Raw genomic sequence first — 25608 nt, forward strand, 5'->3', positions numbered from 1 at the left:
ATTTCTCTTGTTTTCATCTTCAGACCCAGCGCGTGCACGCGCGCGGGCGCGAGCCGCAGATGGACTCGGAGCCATGAGTCACCGCGCGCGGCACGGAGCCGCTCTCTGATTGGCTGCCGCCTCTCACCATTCAGCAGGTCCGCGTGAAGCCGCGCGCGCGGAGAGCGACTCGGTTTGGCTGAAGCGGAGCTGCTGGTTCTGACTGTGTTCCGGTCCGGAACCGCTCTGGGTTTTATTCTGCTGCAGGGAGCGCGCATCGGACCCGCCCAGCTGAGGTGAGCCCGCCGCACATCTACACCGAACCAGAACCGAACCGAACCCAGGGTGGAGTCTGACTGGCTGCTGATCTTCTCTGATCCAAACAAGTTGGATCAGAACCTTATTCTGTCTGGTCGCGGTTCTGTTGGTTCTGTTGGTGCTTTCTGCAGGGATCTGGTCTCTGCAGGCCCAGAACCAAAACAGAACTCCGGGGGTTCTGTTGGGCCAGAACAGAACCTTCTAATCAAGTCGACCCATCAGAAATTCTGCAGATGTTTCTGTTTCTAGGTAGAGAACCGGAACCAGAATCAGAACCGGAACCAGAACCAGAACCAGAACCAGTTGGTGGTGGATAGGTGACCTCCTTCTCTGATGGGTCCAGCTGCTCCAGCTGCAGAACCCAACCAGAACCGCAGTGACCCAGCGGGTTCGGACTCAGTTTCCTGTTTTCACTAGCAAACCACTGAGCTGCTGCTGAGCTCAATGGGACAGAACCTCCTGAGAGTTCTTCATCAGAACCAGGTCATGGTTCTGGTCATGGTTCTGATGGGATGGATCCAGCTGGTTCCCATAACAACAAGGTACAGTTCTGGTCTGCGTCAAAACCTCCAGAACCATCAGAACCTCTGGACTCCATGACAGTTAGAACCACCAGACAAATGTTCTTCATCTGCAGGTCTCCTGCTGGTTGCCTGGTTGCCTGGTTGCCTGGTTGCCTGGTTGCCTGGTTGCCTGGTTGCCTAGTTGCCTGGTTGCCTAGTTGCCTGGTTGCCTAGTTGCCTGGTTGCCTAGTTGCCTAGTTGCCTGGTTGCCTAGTTGCCTGGTTGCCTAGTTGCCTGGTTGCCTAGTTGCCTGGTTGCCTAGTTGCCTGGTTGCCTGGTTGCCTAGCCTGCCTGCCTGGTTGCCCGGTTGCCTGGTTGCCTGGTTGCCTAGTTGCCTGGTTGCCTAGTTGCCTGGTTGCCTAGTTGCCTGGTTGCCTAGTTGCCTAGTTGCCTGGTTGCCTAGTTGCCTGGTTGCCTGGTTGCCTGGTTGCCTGGTTGCCTAGTTGCCTGGTTGCCTAGTTGCCTGGTTGCCTGGTTGCCTAGTTGCCTAGTTGCCTAGTTGCCTGGTTGCCTGGTTGCCTAGTTGCCTGGTTGCCTAGTTGCCTGGTTGCCTGGTTGCCTAGTTGCCTGGTTGCCTGGTTGCCTGGTTGCCTAGTTGCCTGGTTGCCTGGTTGCCCGGTTGCCTAGTTGCCTGGTTGCCTAGTTGCCTGGTTGCCCGTTGCCTAGTTGCCTGGTTGCCTAGTTGCCTGGTTGCCTGGTTGCCTAGTTGCCTAGTTGCCTGGTTGCCTAGTTGCCCGGTTGCCTAGTTGCCTGGTTGCCTGGTTGCCTGGTTGCCTAGTTGCCCGGTTTTAGTTGCCCGGTTGCCTAGTTGCCTGGTTGCCTAGTTGCCTGGTTGCCTGGCCTAGTTGCCTGGTTGCCTGGTTGCCTGGTTGCCCGGCCTAGTTGGTTGCCTAGTTGCCTAGTTGCCTGGTTGCCTGCCTAGTTGCCCGGTTGCCTAGTTGCCTAGTTGCCTGGTTGCCTAGTTGCCTGGTTGCCTAGTTGCCTGGTTGCCTGGTTGCCTGGTTGCCTAGTTGCCTGTTGCCTAGTTGCCTAGTTGCCTGGTTGCCTGGTTGCCTGGTTGCCTGGTTGCCTGGTTGCCCGTTGCCTGGTTGCCTGGTTGCCTGGTTGCCTAGTTGCCTAGTTGCCTGGTTGCCTAGTTGCCTGGTTGCCTGGTTGCCTGGTTGCCTAGTTGCCCGGTTGCCTAGTTGCCTGGTTGCCTAGTTGCCTAGTTGCCTGGTTGCCTGGTTGCCTAGTTGCCTGGTTGCCTGGTTGCCTAGTTGCCTAGTTGCCTGGTTGCCTAGTTGCCTGGTTGCCTGGTTGCCTAGTTGCCTGGTTGCCTGGTTGCCTGGTTGCCTAGTTGCCCGGTTGCCTAGTTGCCTAGTTGCCTGGTTGCCTGGTTGCCTAGTTGCCTGGTTGCCTAGTTGCCTGGTTGCCTAGTTGCCTAGTTGCCTGGTTGCCTAGTTGCCTAGTTGCCTAGTTGCCTAGTTGCCTGGTTGCCTAGTTGCCTGGTTGCCTAGTTGCCTAGTTGCCTGGTTGCCTAGTTGCCTGGTTGCCTAGTTGCCTGGTTGCCTAGTTGCCTGGTTGCCTGGTTGCCTAGTTGCCTGGTTGCCTAGTTGCCTGGTTGCCTAGTTGCCCGGTTGCCTAGTTGCCTGGTTGCCTGGTTGCCTGGTTGCCTGGTTGCCTGGTTGCAAGCATGTGCGGTCCACCTGTGGAGCTCTGAGCTCAGGGTCCAATCAGACGAGTCGATGTTCCTCAGGTGTCCTGACGATCTGAGCTACCCCGTCAGATTTCCCTACCGCAGCACGGATCGACAGCTGGCTCTGTCTGTCCGTGCTACCCGTCTAAAGCTGCTACCGCCATGTTTACAAACAAACTGCAGCGGCTTGTTAATGTTCAATAATTGGATCATTTAGTGACTGGAAGCTTAGCAGTTCTGGTTAGCTTAGCATTGAACAATTGATATGATGATGAAACCAGAAGCAGATCACTTCCTTCATCTGAATATCCTACCAAAGTTTGAAATGAAAAGCTGCAGATGCAGCTGATCCTTTCCTACAATATCTAGCTGTTAATATCTGAGACACAGAGGCGTTTGTTAGAATAAAACCGGATCAGATGGAAACAGCTTTTATTGGAATTAAACACTAATCCAGATCACTGGAACGGTTTTTGTGCATTAATACTTTATATGTTATCAGCATCAGCCACAACGTGTCACTGAAATGATGGGATATGATTCATATGCACTGATATTACAGCTTCACATCGTATCGCTAACATCTATTTAGCAAGTTTAGTCGACAAGAGTGGAATTAAACTAACATATTTTAACGTATAGGGACAAAAAACCAAAACATATTTAGTCCTGATTAACCACCAAATAATAACTTGTTTACAGTAAGGACAGTGCAGAGCAAACTAAACCATCATTCCATTGACAAGCTGCTAGTAATCCAGCTGCTTCATGAGAGAAAATCAATGAAATAAAGATTACTGTCATCTGTGATGAAATAAAACACCTGAAACTAAACTTCCACAGGCAGGACGGATTGAGAAGAAATCTGCTGACTCAGCAGATTGTTACCACAAGGTAAGACGGATTGATGGGTAGCACACACAGACAGGACACCAGTTCTGGTTCCACCAACAGCTGGATTTCCTCCTTTGGGACTCGCAGTGGGGCCCATCAGGGCTCCATCTTGGGCCCTCCACCCAGGTGTCTGGTTGAGGTCAAAAGGTCAGAGGTTCTCCTGGCTGATTGGTCTGGTTTGGTTGAGAAATGTTCCAGGGTTCGTCTCCAGAACAAAACACAGAACAACTTTCCTGACATGAGGTCCAACTGGACCTTCCTTCTCAGGAACCAGTTCAGCCCACATCAGATGATAGTCAGACCACTTCCTGTTACAGACCGACCACTTCCTGTTACAGACCGACCACTTCCTCTCCTGGCATCAGAATCATCAGCAGTTCTGACCAGTTTTTCTTCATCAATCTGGGAAACAGGAAGTTCTGCTGTTGGCAGGAGTGAGCCGGGTAATCGGTGGTCGTAATTATTATGCCTGCTAGAAGTGGCCGTCATTCTGGCGATCTCGTGACTTGTCCTCTTGCGCCCCCAGATGGCGAAGGCAGACCAGCGCTACGGCCAGCGGGACGGATCTGACCAGAACTTCGACTACATGTTCAAGCTGCTGATCATCGGGAACAGCAGCGTCGGAAAGACGTCCTTCCTGTTCCGCTACGCCGACGACTCCTTCAGCAACTCCTTCGTCAGTACCGTCGGCATCGACTTCAAGGTCAAGACCGTTTACCGCAACGACAAGAGGATCAAGTTGCAGATCTGGGTGAGGACGGGGCGGAGCTTAATCCTGAGCAGGGAGGAGCTTCTGACTGGTGGGCGGAGCATCGGTTCAGTAGGAACCTTGATTAGGAACCTTCAGTAGGTACCTTGATTAGGAACCTCTAGTAGGAACCTTGATAAGGAACCTTTAGTAGGAACCTTGATAAGGAACCTTTAGTAGGAACCTTGATAAGGAACCTTTAGTAGGAACCTTGATAAGGAACCTTTAGTAGGAACCTTGATAAGGAACCTTTAGTAAGAACCTTGATAAGAAAACTCTAGTAGGAACCTTGATAAGGAACCTTCAGTAAGAACCTTGATAAGGAAACTCTAGTAGGAACCTTGATAAGGAACCTTTAGTAGGAACCTTGATAAGGAACCTTCAGTAAGAACCTTGATAAGGAAACTCTAGTAGGAACCTTGATAAGGAACCTTTAGTAAGAACCTTAATAAGGAAACTCTAGTAGGAACCTTGATAAGGAACCTTTAGTAGGAACCTTGATAAGGAACCTTTAGTAGGAACCTTGATAAGGAAACTCTAGTAGGAACCTTGATAAGGAACCTTCAGTAAGAACCTTGATAAGGAAACTCTAGTAGGAACTTTGATAAGGAACCTTTAGTAAGAACCTTGATAAGGAAACTCTAGTAGGAACCTTGATAAGGAACCTTCAGTAAGAACCTTGATAAGGAAACTCTAGTAGGAACCTTGATAAGGAACCTTCAGTAAGAACCTTGATAAGGAAACTCTAGTAGGAACCTTGATAAGGAACCTTTAGTAGGAACCTTGATAAGGAACCTTTAGTAGGAACCTTGATAAGGAACCTTCGGTAAGAACCTTGATAAGGAAACTCTAGTAGGAACCTTGATAAGGAACCTTTAGTAGGAACCTTGATAAGGAACCTTCAGTAAGAACCTTGATAAGGAAACTCTAGTAGGAACCTTGATAAGGAACCTTCAGTAAGAACCTTGATAAGGAAACTCTAGTAGGAACCTTGATAAGGAACCTTTAGTAGGAACCTTGATAAGGAACCTTTAGTAGGAACCTTGATAAGGAACCTTCAGTAAGAACCTTGATAAGAAAACTCTAGTAGGAACCTTGATAAGGAACCTTTAGTAAGAACCTTGATAAGGAACCTCTAGTAGGAACCTTGATAAGGAACCTCTAGTAGGAACCTTGACAAGGAACCTTGATAAGGAAACTCTAGTAGGAACCTTGATAAGGAACCTTCAGTAAGAACCTTGATAAGGAAACTCTAGTAGGAACCTTGATAAGGAACCTTTAGTAGGAACCTTGATAAGGAACCTTTAGTAGGAACCTTGATAAGGAACCTTCAGTAAGAACCTTGATAAGGAAACTCTAGTAGGAACCTTGATAAGGAACCTTTAGTAGGAACCTTGATAAGGAACCTCTAGTAGGAACCTTGATAATGAACCTTCAGTAAGATACTTGATAAGGAAACTCTAGTAGGAACCTTGATAAGGAACCTTTAGTAGGAACCTTGATAAGGAACCTTTAGTAGGAACCTTGATAAGGAACCTTCAGCAGGAACCTTGATAAGGAAACTCTAGTAGGAACCTTGATAAGGAACCTTCAGCAGGAACCTTGATAAGGAAACTCTAGTAGGAACCTTGATAAGGAACCTTTAGTAGGAACCTTGATAAGGAACCTTTAGTAGGAACCTTGATAAGGAACCTTCAGCAGGAACCTTGATAAGGAAACTCTAGTAGGAACCTTGATAAGGAACCTTTAGTAGGAACCTTGATAAGGAACCTTCAGTAAGAACCTTGATAAGGAAACTCTAGTAGGAACCTTGATAAGGAACCTTCAGTAAGAACCTTGATAAGGAAACTCTAGTAGGAACCTTGATAAGGAACCTTTAGTAGGAACCTTGATAAGGAACCTTTAGTAGGAACCTTGATAAGGAACCTTCAGTAAGAACCTTGATAAGAAAACTCTAGTAGGAACCTTGATAAGGAACCTTTAGTAAGAACCTTGATAAGGAACCTCTAGTAGGAACCTTGATAAGGAACCTATAGTAGGAACCTTGACAAGGAACCTTGATAAGGAAACTCTAGTAGGAACCTTGATAAGGAACCTTCAGTAAGAACCTTGATAAGGAACCTTTAGTAGGAACCTTGATAAGGAACCTTCAGTAAGAACCTTGATAAGGAAACTCTAGTAGGAACCTTGATAAGGAACCTTTAGTAGGAACCTTGATAAAGAACCTCTAGTAGGAACCTTGATAAGGAACCTTCAGTAAGAACCTTGATAAGGAACCTCTAGTAGGAACCTTGATAAGGAACCTTCAGTAAGAACCTTGATAAGGAAACTCTAGTAGGAACCTTGATAAGGAACCTTTAGTAAGAACCTTGATAAGGAACCTTCAGTAGGAACCTTGATAAGGAAACTCTAGTAGGAACCTTGATAAGGAACCTTCAGCAGGAACCTTGATAAGGAAACTAGTAGGAACCTTGATAAGGAACCTTTAGTAGGAACCTTGATAAGGAACCTTTAGTAGGAACCTTGATAAGGAACCTTCAGTAAGAACCTTGATAAGGAAACTCTAGTAGGAACCTTGATAAGGAACCTTTAGTAGGAACCTTGATAAGGAACCTTTAGTAGGAACCTTGATAAGGAACCTTCAGTAAGAACCTTGATAAGGAAACTCTAGTAGGAACCTTGATAAGGAACCTTTAGTAGGAACCTTGATAAGGAACCTTTAGTAGGAACCTTGATAAGGAACCTTCAGTAAGAACCTTGATAAGGAAACTCTAGTAGGAACCTTGATAAGGAACCTTTAGTAGGAACCTTGATAAGGAACCTTCAGTAAGAACCTTGATAAGGAAACTCTAGTAGGAACCTTGATAAGGAACCTTCAGTAAGAACCTTGATAAGGAAACTCTAGTAGGAACCTTGATAAGGAACCTTTAGTAGGAACCTTGATAAGGAACCTTTAGTAGGAACCTTGATAAGGAACCTTCAGTAAGAACCTTGATAAGAAAACTCTAGTAGGAACCTTGATAAGGAACCTTTAGTAAGAACCTTGATAAGGAACCTCTAGTAGGAACCTTGATAAGAAACCTCTAGTAGGAACCTTGACAAGGAACCTTGATAAGGAAACTCTAGTAGGAACCTTGATAAGGAACCTTCAGTAAGAACCTTGATAAGGAAACTCTAGTAGGAACCTTGATAAGGAACCTTTAGTAGGAACCTTGATAAGGAACCTTTAGTAGGAACCTTGATAAGGAAACTCTAGTAGGAACCTTGATAAGGAACCTTTAGTAGGAACCTTGATAAGGAACCTTTAGTAGGAACCTTGATAAGGAACCTTCAGTAAGAACCTTGATAAGGAAACTCTAGTAGGAACCTTGATAAGGAACCTTCAGCAGGAACCTTGATAAGGAAACTCTAGTAGGAACCTTGATAAGGAACCTTTAGTAGGAACCTTGATAAGGAACCTTCAGCAGGAACCTTGATAAGGAAACTCTAGTAGGAACCTTGATAAGGAACCTTTAGTAGGAACCTTGATAAGGAACCTTCAGTAAGAACCTTGATAAGGAAACTCTAGTAGGAACCTTGATAAGGAACCTTCAGTAAGAACCTTGATAAGGAAACTCTAGTAGGAACCTTGATAAGGAACCTTTAGTAGGAACCTTGATAAGGAACCTTTAGTAGGAACCTTGATAAGGAACCTTCAGTAAGAACCTTGATAAGAAAACTCTAGTAGGAACCTTGATAAGGAACCTTTAGTAAGAACCTTGATAAGGAACCTCTAGTAGGAACCTTGATAAGGAACCTCTAGTAGGAACCTTGACAAGGAACCTTGATAAGGAAACTCTAGTAGGAACCTTGATAAGGAACCTTCAGTAAGAACCTTGATAAGGAAACTCTAGTAGGAACCTTGATAAGGAACCTTTAGTAGGAACCTTGATAAGGAACCTCTAGTAGGAACCTTGATAAGGAACCTTCAGTAAGAACCTTGATAAGGAAACTCTAGTAGGAACCTTGATAAGGAACCTTTAGTAGGAACCTTGATAAGGAACCTTTAGTAGGAACCTTGATAAGGAACCTTCAGCAGGAACCTTGATTAGGAAACTCTAGTAGGAACCTTGATAAGGAACCTTCAGCAGGAACCTTGATAAGGAAACTCTAGTAGGAACCTTGATAAGGAACCTTTAGTAGGAACCTTGATAAGGAACCTTTAGTAGGAACCTTGATAAGGAACCTTCAGCAGGAACCTTGATAAGGAACCTTTAGTAGGAACCTTGATAAGGAACCTTCAGTAAGAACCTTGATAAGGAAACTCTAGTAGGAACCTTGATAAGGAACCTTCAGTAAGAACCTTGATAAGGAAACTCTAGTAGGAACCTTGATAAGGAACCTTTAGTAGGAACCTTGATAAGGAACCTTTAGTAGGAACCTTGATAAGGAACCTTCAGTAAGAACCTTGATAAGGAAACTCTAGTAGGAACCTTGATAAGGAACCTATAGTAGGAACCTTGATAAGGAACCTTCAGTAAGAACCTTGATAAGGAAACTCTAGTAGGAACCTTGATAAGGAACCTTCAGTAAGAACCTTGATAAGGAAACTCTAGTAGGAACCTTGATAAGGAACCTTTAGTAGGAACCTTGATAAGGAACCTTTAGTAGGAACCTTGATAAGGAACCTTCAGTAAGAACCTTGATAAGAAAACTCTAGTAGGAACCTTGATAAGGAACCTTTAGTAAGAACCTTGATAAGGAACCTCTAGTAGGAACCTTGATAAGGAACCTCTAGTAGGAACCTTGACAAGGAACCTTGATAAGGAAACTCTAGTAGGAACCTTGATAAGGAACCTTCAGTAAGAACCTTGATAAGGAAACTCTAGTAGGAACCTTGATAAGGAACCTTTAGTAGGAACCTTGATAAGGAACCTCTAGTAGGAACCTTGATAAGGAACCTTCAGTAAGAACCTTGATAAGGAAACTCTAGTAGGAACCTTGATAAGAAACCTTTAGTAGGAACCTTGATAAGGAACCTTTAGTAGGAACCTTGATAAGGAACCTTCAGCAGGAACCTTGATTAGGAAACTCTAGTAGGAACCTTGATAAGGAACCTTCAGCAGGAACCTTGATATGGAAACTCTAGTAGGAACCTTGATAAGGAACCTTTAGTAGGAACCTTGATAAGGAACCTTTAGTAGGAACCTTGATAAGGAACCTTCAGCAGGAACCTTGATAAGGAAACTCTAGTAGGAACCTTGATAAGGAACCTTTAGTAGGAACCTTGATAAGGAACCTTCAGTAAGAACCTTGATAAGGAAACTCTAGTAGGAACCTTGATAAGGAACCTTTAGTAGGAACCTTGATAAGGAACCTTTAGAAGGAACCTTGATAAGGAACCTTCAGTAAGAACCTTGATAAGGAAACTCTAGTAGGAACCTTGATAAGGAACCTTTAGTAGGAACCTTGATAAGGAACCTTTAGTAGGAACCTTGATAAGGAACCTTCAGTAAGAACCTTGATAAGGAAACTCTAGTAGGAACCTTGATAAGGAACCTTTAGTAGGAACCTTGATAAGGAACCTTCAGTAAGAACCTTGATAAGGAAACTCTAGTAGGAACCTTGATAAGGAACCTTCAGTAAGAACCTTGATAAGGAAACTCTAGTAGGAACCTTGATAAGGAACCTTTAGTAGGAACCTTGATAAGGAACCTTTAGTAGGAACCTTGATAAGGAACCTTTAGTAGGAACCTTGATAAGGAACCTTCAGCAGGAACCTTGATAAGGAACCTTTAGTAGGAACCTTGATAAGGAACCTTCAGTAAGAACCTTGATAAGGAAACTCTAGTAGGAACCTTGATAAGGAACCTTCAGTAAGAACCTTGATAAGGAAACTCTAGTAGGAACCTTGATAAGGAACCTTTAGTAGGAACCTTGATAAGGAACCTTTAGTAGGAACCTTGATAAGGAACCTTCAGTAAGAACCTTGATAAGGAAACTCTAGTAGGAACCTTGATAAGGAACCTTTAGTAGGAACCTTGATAAGGAACCTTCAGTAAGAACCTTGATAAGGAAACTCTAGTAGGAACCTTGATAAGGAACCTTCAGTAAGAACCTTGATAAGGAAACTCTAGTAGGAACCTTGATAAGGAACCTTTAGTAGGAACCTTGATAAGGAACCTTTAGTAGGAACCTTGATAAGGAACCTTCAGTAAGAACCTTGATAAGAAAACTCTAGTAGGAACCTTGATAAGGAACCTTTAGTAAGAACCTTGATAAGGAACCTCTAGTAGGAACCTTGATAAGGAACCTCTAGTAGGAACCTTGACAAGGAACCTTGATAAGGAAACTCTAGTAGGAACCTTGATAAGGAACCTTCAGTAAGAACCTTGATAAGGAAACTCTAGTAGGAACCTTGATAAGGAACCTTTAGTAGGAACCTTGATAAGGAACCTCTAGTAGGAACCTTGATAAGGAACCTTCAGTAAGAACCTTGATAAGGAAACTCTAGTAGGAACCTTGATAAGAAACCTTTAGTAGGAACCTTGATAAGGAACCTTTAGTAGGAACCTTGATAAGGAACCTTCAGCAGAACCTTGATTAGGAAACTCTAGTAGGAACCTTGATAAGGAACCTTCAGCAGGAACCTTGATATGGAAACTCTAGTAGGAACCTTGATAAGGAACCTTTAGTAGGAACCTTGATAAGGAACCTTTAGTAGGAACCTTGATAAGGAACCTTCAGCAGGAACCTTGATAAGGAAACTCTAGTAGGAACCTTGATAAGGAACCTTTAGTAGGAACCTTGATAAGGAACCTTCAGTAAGAACCTTGATAAGGAAACTCTAGTAGGAACCTTGATAAGGAACCTTTAGTAGGAACCTTGATAAGGAACCTTTAGAAGGAACCTTGATAAGGAACCTTCAGTAAGAACCTTGATAAGGAAACTCTAGTAGGAACCTTGATAAGGAACCTTTAGTAGGAACCTTGATAAGGAACCTTTAGTAGGAACCTTGATAAGGAACCTTCAGTAAGAACCTTGATAAGGAAACTCTAGTAGGAACCTTGATAAGGAACCTTTAGTAGGAACCTTGATAAGGAACCTTCAGTAAGAACCTTGATAAGGAAACTCTAGTAGGAACCTTGATAAGGAACCTTCAGTAAGAACCTTGATAAGGAAACTCTAGTAGGAACCTTGATAAGGAACCTTTAGTAGGAACCTTGATAAGGAACCTTTAGTAGGAACCTTGATAAGGAACCTTCAGTAAGAACCTTGATAAGAAAACTCTAGTAGGAACCTTGATAAGGAACCTTTAGTAAGAACCTTGATAAGGAACCTCTAGTAGGAACCTTGATAAGAAACCTCTAGTAGGAACCTTGACAAGGAACCTTGATAAGGAAACTCTAGTAGGAACCTTGATAAGGAACCTTCAGTAAGAACCTTGATAAGGAAACTCTAGTAGGAACCTTGATAAGGAACCTTTAGTAGGAACCTTGATAAGGAACCTTTAGTAGGAACCTTGATAAGGAACCTCTAGTAGGAACCTTGATAAGGAACCTTGATAAGGAAACTCTAGTAGGAACCTTGATAAGGAACCTTCAGTAAGAACCTTGATAAGGAAACTCTAGTAGGAACCTTGATAAGGAACCTTTAGTAGGAACCTTGATAAGGAACCTTTAGTAGGAACCTTGATAAGGAACCTTCAGTAAGAACCTTGATAAGGAAACTCTAGTAGGAACCTTGATAAGGAACCTTCAGCAGGAACCTTGATAAGGAAACTCTAGTAGGAACCTTGATAAGGAACCTTTAGTAGGAACCTTGATAAGGAACCTTTAGTAGGAACCTTGATAAGGAACCTTCAGTAAGAACCTTGATAAGGAAACTCTAGTAGGAACCTTGATAAGGAACCTTCAGCAGGAACCTTGATAAGGAAACTCTAGTAGGAACCTTGATAAGGAACCTTTAGTAGGAACCTTGATAAGGAACCTTTAGTAGGAACCTTGATAAGGAACCTTCAGCAGGAACCTTGATAAGGAAACTCTAGTAGGAACCTTGATAAGGAACCTTTAGTAGGAACCTTGATAAGGAACCTTCAGCAGGAACCTTGATAAGGAAACTCTAGTAGGAACCTTGATAAGGAACCTTTAGTAGGAACCTTGATAAGGAACCTTTAGTAGGAACCTTGATAAGGAACCTTCAGTAAGAACCTTGATAAGGAAACTCTAGTAGGAACCTTGATAAGGAACCTTCAGCAGGAACCTTGATAAGGAAACTCTAGTAGGAACCTTGATAAGGAACCTTTAGTAGAACCTTGATAAGGAACCTTTAGTAGGAACCTTGATAAGGAACCTTCAGTAAGAACCTTGATAAGGAAACTCTAGTAGGAACCTTGATAAGGAACCTTCAGCAGGAACCTTGATAAGGAAACTCTAGTAGGAACCTTGATAAGGAACCTTTAGTAGGAACCTTGATAAGGAACCTTTAGTAGGAACCTTGATAAGGAACCTTCAGCAGGAACCTCTAGTAGGAACCTTGACAAGGAACCTTCAGTAAGAACCTTGATAAGGAAACTCTAGTAGGAACCTTGATAAGGAACCTTTAGTAGGAACCTTGATAAGGAACCTTTAGTAGGAACCTTGATAAGGAACCTTCAGTAAGAACCTTGATAAGGAAACTCTAGTAGGAACCTTGATAAGGAACCTTTAGTAGAACCTTGATAAGGAACCTTCAGTAAGAACCTTGATAAGGAAACTCTAGTAGGAACCTTGATAAGGAACCTTCAGTAAGAACCTTGATAAGGAAACTCTAGTAGGAACCTTGATAAGGAACCTTTAGTAGGAACCTTGATAAGGAACCTTTAGTAGGAACCTTGATAAGGAACCTTCAGTAAGAACCTTGATAAGAAAACTCTAGTAGGAACCTTGATAAGGAACCTTTAGTAAGAACCTTGATAAGGAACCTCTAGTAGGAACCTTGATAAGAAACCTCTAGTAGGAACCTTGACAAGGAACCTTGATAAGGAAACTCTAGTAGGAACCTTGATAAGGAACCTTCAGTAAGAACCTTGATAAGGAAACTCTAGTAGGAACCTTGATAAGGAACCTTTAGTAGGAACCTTGATAAGGAACCTTTAGTAGGAACCTTGATAAGGAAACTCTAGTAGGAACCTTGATAAGGAACCTTTAGTAGGAACCTTGATAAGGAACCTTTAGTAGGAACCTTGATAAGGAACCTTCAGTAAGAACCTTGATAAGGAAACTCTAGTAGGAACCTTGATAAGGAACCTTCAGCAGGAACCTTGATAAGGAAACTCTAGTAGGAACCTTGATAAGGAACCTTTAGTAGGAACCTTGATAAGGAACCTTCAGCAGGAACCTTGATAAGGAAACTCTAGTAGGAACCTTGATAAGGAACCTTTAGTAGGAACCTTGATAAGGAACCTTCAGTAAGAACCTTGATAAGGAAACTCTAGTAGGAACCTTGATAAGGAACCTTCAGTAAGAACCTTGATAAGGAAACTCTAGTAGGAACCTTGATAAGGAACCTTTAGTAGGAACCTTGATAAGGAACCTTTAGTAGGAACCTTGATAAGGAACCTTCAGTAAGAACCTTGATAAGAAACTCTAGTAGGAACCTTGATAAGGAACCTTTAGTAAGAACCTTGATAAGGAACCTCTAGTAGGAACCTTGATAAGGAACCTCTAGTAGGAACCTTGACAAGGAACCTTGATAAGGAAACTCTAGTAGGAACCTTGATAAGGAACCTTCAGTAAGAACCTTGATAAGGAAACTCTAGTAGGAACCTTGATAAGGAACCTTTAGTAGGAACCTTGATAAGGAACCTCTAGTAGGAACCTTGATAAGGAACCTTCAGTAAGAACCTTGATAAGGAAACTCTAGTAGGAACCTTGATAAGGAACCTTTAGTAGGAACCTTGATAAGGAACCTTTAGTAGGAACCTTGATAAGGAACCTTCAGCAGGAACCTTGATTAGGAAACTCTAGTAGGAACCTTGATAAGGAACCTTCAGCAGGAACCTTGATAAGGAAACTCTAGTAGGAACCTTGATAAGGAACCTTTAGTAGGAACCTTGATAAGGAACCTTTAGTAGGAACCTTGATAAGGAACCTTCAGCAGGAACCTTGATAAGGAACCTTTAGTAGGAACCTTGATAAGGAACCTTCAGTAAGAACCTTGATAAGGAAACTCTAGTAGGAACCTTGATAAGGAACCTTCAGTAAGAACCTTGATAAGGAAACTCTAGTAGGAACCTTGATAAGGAACCTTTAGTAGGAACCTTGATAAGGAACCTTTAGTAGGAACCTTGATAAGGAACCTTCAGTAAGAACCTTGATAAGGAAACTCTAGTAGGAACCTTGATAAGGAACCTATAGTAGGAACCTTGATAAGGAACCTTCAGTAAGAACCTTGATAAGGAAACTCTAGTAGGAACCTTGATAAGGAACCTTCAGTAAGAACCTTGATAAGGAAACTCTAGTAGGAACCTTGATAAGGAACCTTTAGTAGGAACCTTGATAAGGAACCTTTAGTAGGAACCTTGATAAGGAACCTTCAGTAAGAACCTTGATAAGAAAACTCTAGTAGGAACCTTGATAAGGAACCTTTAGTAAGAACCTTGATAAGGAACCTCTAGTAGGAACCTTGATAAGGAACCTCTAGTAGGAACCTTGACAAGGAACCTTGATAAGGAAACTCTAGTAGGAACCTTGATAAGGAACCTTCAGTAAGAACCTTGATAAGGAAACTCTAGTAGGAACCTTGATAAGGAACCTTTAGTAGGAACCTTGATAAGGAACCTCTAGTAGGAACCTTGATAAGGAACCTTCAGTAAGAACCTTGATAAGGAAACTCTAGTAGGAACCTTGATAAGAAACCTTTAGTAGGAACCTTGATAAGGAACCTTTAGTAGGAACCTTGATAAGGAACCTTCAGCAGGAACCTTGATTAGGAAACTCTAGTAGGAACCTTGATAAGGAACCTTCAGCAGGAACCTTGATATGGAAACTCTAGTAGGAACCTTGATAAGGAACCTTTAGTAGGAACCTTGATAAGGAACCTTTAGTAGGAACCTTGATAAGGAACCTTCAGCAGGAACCTTGATAAGGAAACTCTAGTAGGAACCTTGATAAGGAACCTTTAGTAGGACCTTGATAAGGAACCTTCAGTAAGAACCTTGATAAGGAAACTCTAGTAGGAACCTTGATAAGGAACCTTTAGTAGGAACCTTGATAAGGAACCTTTAGAAGGAACCTTGATAAGGAACCTTCAGTAAGAACCTTGATAAGGAAACTCTAGTAGGAACCTTGATAAGGAACCTTTAGTAGAACCTTGATAAGGAACCTTTAGTAGGAACCTTGATAAGGAACCTTCAGTAAGAACCTTGATAAGGAAACTCTAGTAGGAACCTTGATAAGGAACCTTTAGTAGGAACCTTGATAAGGAACCTTCAGTAAGAACCTTGATAAGGAAACTCTAGTAGGAACCTTGATAAGGAACCTTCAGTAAAACCTTGATAAGGAAACTCTAGTAGGAACCTTGATAAGGAACCTTTAGTAGGAACCTTGATAAGGAACCTTTAGTAGAACCTTGATAAGGAACCTTTAGTAGGAACCTTGATAAGGAACCTTCAGCAGGAACCTTGATAAGGAACCTTTAGTAGGAACCTTGATAAGGAACCTTCAGTAAGAACCTTGATAAGGAAACTCTAGTAGGAACCTTGATAAGGAACCTTCAGTAAGAACCTTGATAAGGAAACTCTAGTAGGAACCTTGATAAGGAACCTTTAGTAGGAACCTTGATAAGGAACCTTTAGTAGGAACCTTGATAAGGAACCTTCAGTAAGAACCTTGATAAGGAAACTCTAGTAGGAACCTTGATAAGGAACCTTTAGTAGGAACCTTGATAAGGAACCTTCAGTAAGAACCTTGATAAGGAAACTCTAGTAGGAACCTTGATAAGGAACCTTCAGTAAGAACCTTGATAAGGAAACTCTAGTAGGAACCTTGATAAGGAACCTTTAGTAGGAACCTTGATAAGGAACCTTTAGTAGGAACCTTGATAAGGAACCTTCAGTAAGAACCTTGATAAGAAAACTCTAGTAGGAACCTTGATGGAACCTTTAGTAAGAACCTTGATAAGGAACCTCTAGTAGGAACCTTGATAAGGAACCTCTAGTAGGAACCTTGACAAGGAACCTTGATAAGGAAACTCTAGTAGGAACCTTGATAAGGAACCTTCAGTAAGAACCTTGATAAGGAACTCTAGTAGGAACCTTGATAAGGAACCTTTAGTAGGAACCTTGATAAGGAACCTCTAGTAGGAACCTTGATAAGGAACCTTCAGTAAGACCTTGATAAGGAAACTCTAGTAGGAACCTTGATAAGAACCTTTAGTAGGAACCTTGATAAGGAACCTTTAGTAGGAACCTTGATAAGGAACCTTCAGCAGGAACCTTGATTAGGAACTCTAGTAGGACCTTGATAATGAACCTTCAGCAGGAACCTTGATATGGAAACTCTAGTAGGAACCTTGATAAGGAACCTTTAGTAGGAACCTTGATAAGGAACCTTTAGTAGGAACCTTGATAAGGAACCTTCAGCAACCTTGATAAGGAAACTCTAGTAGGAACCTTGATAAGGAACCTTTAGTAGGAACCTTGATAAGGAACCTTCAGTAAGAACCTTGATAAGGAAACTCTAGTAGGAACCTTGATAAGGAACCTTTAGTAGGAACCTTGATAAGGAACCTTTAGAAGGAACCTTGATAAGAACCTTCAGTAAGAACCTTGATAAGGAAACTCTAGTAGGAACCTTGATAAGGAACCTTTAGTAGGAACCTTGATAAGGAACCTTTAGTAGGAACCTTGATAAGGAACCTTCAGTAAGAACCTTGATAAGGAAACTCTAGTAGGAACCTTGATAAGGAACCTTTAGTAGGAACCTTGATAAGGAACCTTCAGTAAGAACCTTGATAAGGAAACTCTAGTAGGAACCTTGATAAGGAACCTTCAGTAAGAACCTTGATAAGGAACTCTAGTAGGAACCTTGATAAGGAACCTTTAGTAGGAACCTTGATAAGGAACCTTTAGTAGGAACCTTGATAAGGAACCTTCAGTAAGAACCTTGATAAGAAACTCTAGTAGGAACCTTGATAAGGAACCTTTAGTAAGAACCTTGATAAGGAACCTCTAGTAGGAACCTTGATAAGAACCTCTAGTAGGAACCTTGACAAGGAACCTTGATAAGGAAACTCTAGTAGGAACTTTGATAAGGAACCTTCAGTAAGAACCTTGATAAGGAAACTCTAGTAGGAACCTTGATAAGGAACCTTTAGTAGGAACCTTGATAAGGAACCTTTAGTAGGAACCTTGATAAGGAACCTCTAGTAGGAACCTTGATAAGGAACCTTGATAAGGAAACTCTAGTAGGAACCTTGATAAGGAACCTTCAGTAAGACCTTGATAAGGAAACTCTAGTAGGAACCTTGATAAGGAACCTTTAGTAGGAACCTTGATAAGGAACCTTTAGTAGGAACCTTGATAAGGAACCTTCAGTAAGAACCTTGATAGGAAACTCTAGTAGGAACCTTGATAAGGAACCTTCAGCAGGAACCTTGATAAGGAACTCTAGTAGGAACCTTGATAAGGAACCTTTAGTAGGAACCTTGATAAGGAACCTTTAGTAGGAACCTTGATAAGGAACCTTCAGCAGGAACCTTGATAAGGAAACTCTAGTAGGAACCTTGATAAGGAACCTTTAGTAGGAACCTTGATAAGGAACCTTCAGCAGGAACCTTGATAAGGAAACTCTAGTAGGAACCTTGATAAGGAACCTTTAGTAGGAACCTTGATAAGGAACCTTTAGTAGGAACCTTGATAAGGAACCTTCAGTAAGAACCTTGATAAGGAAACTCTAGTAGGAACCTTGATAAGGAACCTTCAGCAGGAACCTTGATAAGGAAACTCTAGTAGGAACCTTGATAAGGAACCTTAGTAGGAACCTTGATAAAGGAACCTTTAGTAGGAACCTTGATAAGGAACCTTCAGTAAGAACCTTGATAAGGAAACTCTAGTAGGAACCTTGATAAGGAACCTTCAGCAGGAACCTTGATAAGGAACTCTAGTAGGAACCTTGATAAGGAACCTTTAGTAGGAACCTTGATAAGGAACCTTTAGTAGGAACCTTGATAAGGAACCTTCAGCAGGAACCTTGATAAGGAAACTCTAGTAGGAACCTTGATAAGGAACCTTTAGTAGGAACCTTGATAAGGAACCTTCAGCAGAACCTTGATAAGGAACTCTAGTAGGAACCTTGATAAGGAACCTTTAGTAGGAACCTTGATAAGGAACCTTCAGTAAGAACCTTGATAAGGAAACTCTAGTAGGAACCTTGATAAGGAACCTTCAGTAGAACCTTGATAAGGAAACTCTAGTAGGAACCTTGATAAGGAACCTTTAGTAGGAACCTTGATAAGGAACCTTTAGTAGGAACCTTGATAAGGAACCTTCAGTAAGAACCTTGATAAGAAACTCTAGTAGGAACCTTGATAAGGAACCTTTAGTAAGAACCTTGATAAGGAACCTCTAGTAGGAACCTTGATAAGGAACCTCTAGTAGGAACCTTGACAAGGAACCTTGATAAGGAAACTCTAGTAGGAACCTTGATAAGGAACCTTCATAAGAACCTTGATAAGGAAACTCTAGTAGGAACCTTGATAAGGAACCTTTAGTAGGAACCTTGATAAGGAACCTCTAGTAGGAACCTTGATAAGGAACCTTCAGTAAGAACCTTGATAAGGAAACTCTATAGGAACCTTGATAAGGAACCTTTAGTAGGAACCTTGATAAGGAACCTTTAGTAGGAACCTTGATAAGGAACCTTTAGCAGGAACCTTGATTAGGAAACTCTAGTAGGAACCTTGATAAGGAACCTTCAGCAGGAACTTGATAAGGAAACTCTAGTAGGAACCTTGATAAGGAACCTTTAGTAGGAACCTTGATAAGGAACCTTTAGTAGGAACCTTGATAAGGAACCTTCAGCAGGAACCTTGATAAGGAACCTTTAGTAGGAAACCTTGATAAGGAACCTTCAGTAAAACCTTGATAAGGAACTCTAGTAGAACCTTGATAAGGAACCTTCAGTAAGAACCTTGATAAGGAAACTCTAGTAGGAACCTTGATAAGGAACCTTTAGTAGGAACCTTGATAAGGAACCTTTAGTAGGAACCTTGATAAGGAACCTTCAGTAAGAACCTTGATAAGGAAACTCTAGTAGGAACTTGATAAGAACCTTTAGTAGGAACCTTGATAAGGAACCTTCAGTAAGAACCTTGATAAGGAAACTCTAGTAGGAACCTTGATAGGAACCTTCAGTAAGAACCTTGATAAGGAAACTCTAGTAGGAACCTTGATAAGGAACCTTTAGTAGGAACCTTGATAAGGAACCTTTAGTAGGAACCTTGATAAGGAACCTTCAGTAAGAACCTTGATAAGAAAACTCTAGTAGGAACCTTGATAAGGAACCTTTAGTAAGAACCTTGATAGGAACCTCTAGTAGAACCTTGATAAGGAACCTCTATAGGAACCTTGACAAGGAACCTTGATAAAGGAAACTCTAGTAGAACCTTGATAAGGAACCTTCAGTAAGAACCTTGATAAGGAACTCTAGTAGGAACCTTGATAAGGAACCTTTAGTAGGAACCTTGATAAGGAACCTCTAGTAGGAACCTTGATAAGGAACCTTCAGTAGAACCTTGATAAGGAACTCTAGTAGGAACTTGATAAAACCTTTAGTAGGAACCTTGATAAGGAACCTTTAGTAGGAACCTTGATAAGGAACCTTCAGCAGGAACCTTGATTAGGAAACTCAGTAGGAACCTTGATAAGGAACCTTCAGAGAACCTTGATATGGAACTCTAGTAGGAACCTTGATAAGGAACCTTTAGTAGGAACCTTGATAAGGAACCTTTAGTAGGAACCTTGATAAGGAACCTTCAGCAGGAACCTTGATAAGGAAACTCTAGTAGGAACCTTGAAGGAACCTTTAGTAGGAACCTTGATAAGGAACCTTCAGTAAGAACCTTGATAAGGAAACTCTAGTAGGAACCTTGATAAGGAACCTTTAGTAGGAACCTTGATAAGGAACCTTTAGTAGGAACCTTGATAAGGAACCTTCAGTAAGAACCTTGATAAGGAAACTCTAGTAGGAACCTTGATAAGGAACCTTTAGTAGGAACCTTGATAAGGAACCTTCAGTAAGAACCTTGATAAGGAAACTCTAGTAGGAACCTTGATAAGGAACCTTCAGTAAGAACCTTGATAAGGAAACTCTAGTAGGAACCTTGATAAGGAACCTTTAGTAGGAACCTTGATAAGGAACCTTTAGTAGGAACCTTGATAAGGAACCTTCAGTAAGAACTTTGATAAGGAAACTCTAGTAGGAACCTTGATAAGGAACCTTTAGTAGGAACCTTGATAAGGAACCTCTAGTAGGAACCTTGATAAGGAACCTTCAGTAGGAACCTTGATAAGGAACCTCTAGTAGGAACCTTGATAAGGAACCTTTAGTAGGAACCTTGATAAGGAACCTTCAATAAGAACCTTGATAAGAAAACTCTAGTAGGAACCTTGATAAGGAACCTTTAGTAAGAACCTTGATAAGGAACCTCTAGTAGGAACCTTGATAAGGAACCTATAGTAGGAACCTTGACAAGGAACCTTGATAAGGAAACTAGTAGGAACCTTGATAAGGAACCTTCAGTAAGAACCTTGATAAGGAACCTTTAGTAGGAACCTTGATAAGGAACCTTCAGTAAGAACCTTGATAAGGAAACTCTAGTAGGAACCTTGATAAGGAACCTTTAGTAGGAACCTTGATAAGGAACCTCTAGTAGGAACCTTGATAAGGAACCTTCAGTAAGAACCTTGATAAGGAAACTCTAGTAGGAACCTTGATAAGGAACCTTTAGTAGGAACCTTGATAAGGAACCTTTAGTAGGAACCTTGATAAGGAACCTTCAGCAGGAACCTTGATAAGGAAACTCTAGTAGGAACCTTGATAAGGAACCTTTAGTAGGAACCTTGATAAGGAACCTTCAGTAAGAACCTTGATAAGGAACCTTCAGCAGGAACCTTGATAAGGAACCTTTAGTAGGAACCTTGATAAGGAACCTTCAGTAAGAACCTTGATAAGGAAACTCTAGTAGGAACCTTGATAAGGAACCTTTAGTAGGAACCTTGATAAGGAACCTCTAGTAGGAACCTTGATAAGGAACCTTTAGTAGGAACCTTGATAAGGAACCTTCAGTAAGAACCTTGATAAGGAACCTTCAGCAGGAACCTTGATAAGGAACCTTTAGTAGGAACCTTGATAAGGAACCTTCAGTAAGAACCTTGATAAGGAAACTCTAGTAGGAACCTTGATAAGGAACCTTCAGCAGGAACCTTGATAAGGAACCTCTAGTAGGAACCTTGATAAGGAACCTTTAGTAGGAACCTTGATAAGGAACCTTTAGTAGGAACCTTGATAAGGAACCTTTAGTAGGAACCTTGATAAGGAACCTCAGTAAGAACCTTGATAAGGAACCTTGATAAGGAACCTTCAGCAGGAACCTTGATAAGGAACCTCTAGTAGGAACCTTGATAAGGAACCTTTAGTAGGAACCTTGATAAGGAACCTTTAGTAGGAACCTTGATAAGGAACCTCTAGTAGGAACCTTGATAAGGAACCTTTAGTAGGAACCTTGATAAGGAACCTTTAGTAGGAACCTTGATAAGGAACCTTTAGTAGGAACCTTGATAAGGAACCTTCAGTAAGAACCTTGATAAGGAACCTTGATAAGGAACCTTCAGCAGGAACCTTGATAAGGAACCTCTAGTAGGAACCTTTCGCTCTGTGGATGGAGACATGCTGTCCTGCTGTGAGACGTTCTCGCTGCTCTTTTGGTAGGTGTGTAGTTGCCATGGCAACAGGTCTTCATGCTCACACAGATAAAGACAAAAACAGTGAAACGATCTGGAGATAAACGCTGAACGCATGGAGATGCAGCATGGAGATGCAGCATGGAGATGCAGCATGGAGATGCAGCATGGAGATGCAGCATGGAGATGCAGCATGGAGATGCAGCATGGAGATGCAGCATGGAGATGCAAGGATGTGTGTGTGTGTTATCTATGTGTGTGTGTTATCAATCTATGTGTGTGTGTGTGTGTGTGTGTTATCTATGTGTGTGTGTGTGTGTGTTATCTATGTGTGTGTGTGTGTTATCTATGTGTGTGTGTGTGTGTGTGTGTGTGTTATCTATGTGTGTGTGTGTGTGTTATCTATGTGTGTGTGTGTTATCTATGTGTGTGTGTGTGTGTGTGTTATCTATGTGTGTGTGTTATCTATGTGTGTGTGTGTGTGTGTGTTATCTATGTGTGTGTGTGTTATCTATGTGTGTGTGTGTGTGTGTTATCTATGTGTGTGTGTGTGTGTGTTATCTATGTGTGTGTGTGTGTGTTATCTATGTGTGTGTGTGTGTGTGTGTTATCTATGTGTGTGTGTGTGTGTGTTATCTATGTGTGTGTGTGTGTGTTATCTTGTGTGTGTGTGTGTGTGTGTGTGTTATCTATGTGTGTGTGTGTGTGTGTTATCTATGTGTGTGTGTGTGTGTGTGTTATCTATGTGTGTGTGTGTGTGTCACTGGTTCAGCCGTGTGAGGAGTAAAAATAGACTGATTCCTCAGATGTGTGGAGCAGCTGCAGTCGTTCCTGGAGGAGAGCATCATGGGAGATTTTGTCGTCACCATGACGCTGCAGCAGGAAGTTCAGCTGCATCATCGGAGTCTTCCTCAGAGAAATGTGGAAGAAGTGTTTGGGTTGGGGACAGAGCGGCCGGTTCAGTCTCGATGCTTCTTGAAGCTCGTCTCTGGACGTCTTTACGTCCACCAGGCATTAGACCAGAACCTGGACCTGAATGCTCCTTTCATCCTCTGTGTGTCCAGGACACCGCGGGGCAGGAGCGCTATCGCACCATCACCACGGCTTACTACCGAGGAGCCATGGGCTTCATCCTCATGTATGACATCACCAACGAGGAGTCGTTCAATGCGGTCCAGGACTGGTAGGGGGTTGGTCAGATGCTGGCTTGTGTCGTGATGTCAATAGGTGTGAATCCCTTCCAGCTAGCTGTCGCTCTGTGTCCGCAGGGCCACCCAGATCAAGACGTACTCGTGGGACAACGCCCAGGTCATCATGGTGGGCAACAAGTGTGACATGGACGAGGAGAGAGTGGTACCACCCGAGAAAGGAAAACACCTGGCGGACCAGCTAGGTGTGCATTAGTTCGTTTTAGAAGGAAAAAGAAAGCCGCAGTAGTCAGGATAATCTGCTGTCAGATTATTCCTGAATACTTTATTATCTCAATAATGATCTCCAGTGTTTTCAGTTTGATGTCAGTCAACCAGGGACCAGCTCCTAAGAGACTATTCTGCAGCTTTTAGAGCAGGGGTGGGCACTCCTGGTCCTGACTGTGAGCCATTTCTCCTGCTATCGCTAGGCTAGCATGTTAGCTTTGGTTGTATTTTCCCAGAATGCCCTGCGCTGTAGTCCACTTCCAGCTTTTGGAGCGGTCTGCGGTCACATTCAAACCGAACCGGAGTTCTCTTCAATCAAACACAGACTGAGGTTTCACCTGAGGTCAGAGGTCGGTTAGCATTCACACCTCACCAACCAAACTGAACTTTGACTAGGCCGACAGACTGGAGGCGGGTTAAAGGGGACTGAACGGGACTGGTGAGAATAAACCCTGAAAGCTGCAGGATAGTATCTCTGGAGGACTGGAGGGTCCAAGTGCTGCTTTTAGAGATTTTGAGCAATTACTGACCCAGTAAGACCTTGTCAGAGACCTTCCACCAAACATTTCTAGAAACATTTTCAGCAGAAATATCACAGGTCAAAGTTTGGTGAACCAGGCTTTCCAACCACAGACTGGAGACTTCTGGTGTGACCTTTGCCTGTCTCCTGCAGGGTTTGAGTACTATGAGGCGAGCGCCAAGGAGAACATCAATGTGCGTCAGGTTTTTGAGCGCCTGGTAGACATCATCTGTGTAAAGATGTCTGAACGTGTGGACGTGGAGGCACCAGTAGCTCCTGGACCTAAGACCACCAGACTGACCGACAAGCCAGCCCAGCTACCTCAGAAATGCTGCTGATCATCGGTCCACCTCCGCCCACCCTGAGCTGTAGGTCAAATAAAAAAATCAGATAGTCCGACTGTTGAGACATTCCTCCACACCCGCTCTGCTTCAGTCCATGTTTGTGAGCCGTCAGTCATCACTCCTGCTAACATCCAGGAAGCCGCTCCGTTCGTTACCTGAGGCCGGCTGACCGCTGGAGGTCCCCTCCGCCTTCACCTGGCCGGTCCATTGGTTCTGCTTTCAAATGACTGCAGAGAATCAGTTTAGGACAGCCCACAGCGCCACCTGCAGACCGTACAGATGAGTAGCATTTAGTGGCGACTGTCCTTTCTCTGTCTGCACCGCCAAGATTTTAGTGTTTCTACTGAACCTCTGGAACGTCCTAAATCCCGATGCAACCAGAACGTCCAGCTGCAGTTAAAGCCATGATGAGAATGACAGCAGAACGATCGGCCGACGAGGTCCACTCTGCTCAGGAAAACAACCAAGTAGGCCAAACACCGAGAGGTAGGACTACAGCTACATACCTGTCAAGTCTCCTTTACCCCCACCCCGCTCTGACCTCTGACAGGAACACCGAACGGAGACATTTCCCATATTCTCAAATTCTAAACTTGACCAGTTTGGTCACCTGCCGAACATTAAACTCAGAGACATAAAAGTCAGTCCATCCCGCTGCGGCCCGGTCCGGACGGTTCCTCTCAGCCTGCAGCCGAACCTCTGAAGCTGTTTTTAGTCAGTCATTGGAGCGTAAGGAGGCTCCGCCCCCTTAGCAGGTGTTGTCTTGTGGCCGCCATGTTTGCAGTGTGTTTCCCATGATCAGGTGTGTGTGAGTTAAATATAATTACCGTGATATTAATAGCCTGTCCAGATGTAAGGGTTCCCCCATTGAGAGTAAACGGTAATATTGTTACTTTATTTTGAGGTGAAACTGTAAATGATAGAGTTAGAGCTAAATATACCGTTGTGGAGTATGAGCTTCTTTTTATGATTAATTCTGTGAACTTGTTGTCTTACGGTTTGCTCCGTCCGGAGAAGCACAAAGTGATTGTACAAAATATTGTGAATGTTTGTATATTGTAGATGATTCTTAGAATAATAAAAACCACAGTCTTTCATCAAAACACGTCTTCTTTTGGTTCTGTTCGGACCGGGATCCAGTTCTGACTGTCGTGGATCCAGACAGGTCAGTTCGGTCCAGTTCTTGGGTCGGTTCTGGAACTCAGGTTGGTTCCTTTTTCACATGTAGCTTC

At 42.7% G+C, this 25608-nt stretch overlaps 1 protein-coding gene across 1 annotated transcript; it reads left to right on the forward strand.

Annotated features, from left to right (window-relative positions):
• Positions 1 to 58: 58 nt before the first annotated feature.
• On the forward strand, positions 59 to 25479 carry rab3b (RAB3B, member RAS oncogene family). The gene is made up of 5 exons (XM_055057857.1): positions 59 to 275; positions 3956 to 4180; positions 23162 to 23280; positions 23366 to 23490; positions 24186 to 25479. Exons 2-5 carry the CDS (start codon positions 3956 to 3958, stop codon positions 24368 to 24370), a joined length of 654 nt encoding a protein of 217 aa, XP_054913832.1. The 5' UTR covers positions 59 to 275; the 3' UTR covers positions 24371 to 25479.
• Positions 25480 to 25608: the final 129 nt, after the last annotated feature.

This window comes from Poeciliopsis prolifica, unplaced genomic scaffold (genome assembly GCF_027474105.1).
Source record: "Poeciliopsis prolifica strain line A6 unplaced genomic scaffold, Auburn_PproV2 SCAFFOLD002, whole genome shotgun sequence".
NCBI lineage: Eukaryota > Metazoa > Chordata > Actinopteri > Cyprinodontiformes > Poeciliidae > Poeciliopsis > Poeciliopsis prolifica.

What these genes read in the sequence shown, in the direction of transcription:
- rab3b (XM_055057857.1), top strand. Translation starts at nt 3,956, where the DNA reads ATGGCGAAGGCAGACCAGCGCTACGGCCAGCGGGACGGATCTGACCAG. An exon ending in TTCAATGCGGTCCAGGACTG is followed by an intron (nt 23,281 to 23,365) that starts GTAGGGGGTTGG and finishes CTGTGTCCGCAG; the next exon opens with GGCCACCCAGATCAAGACGT. An exon ending in ACACCTGGCGGACCAGCTAG is followed by an intron (nt 23,491 to 24,185) that starts GTGTGCATTAGT and finishes TGTCTCCTGCAG; the next exon opens with GGTTTGAGTACTATGAGGCG.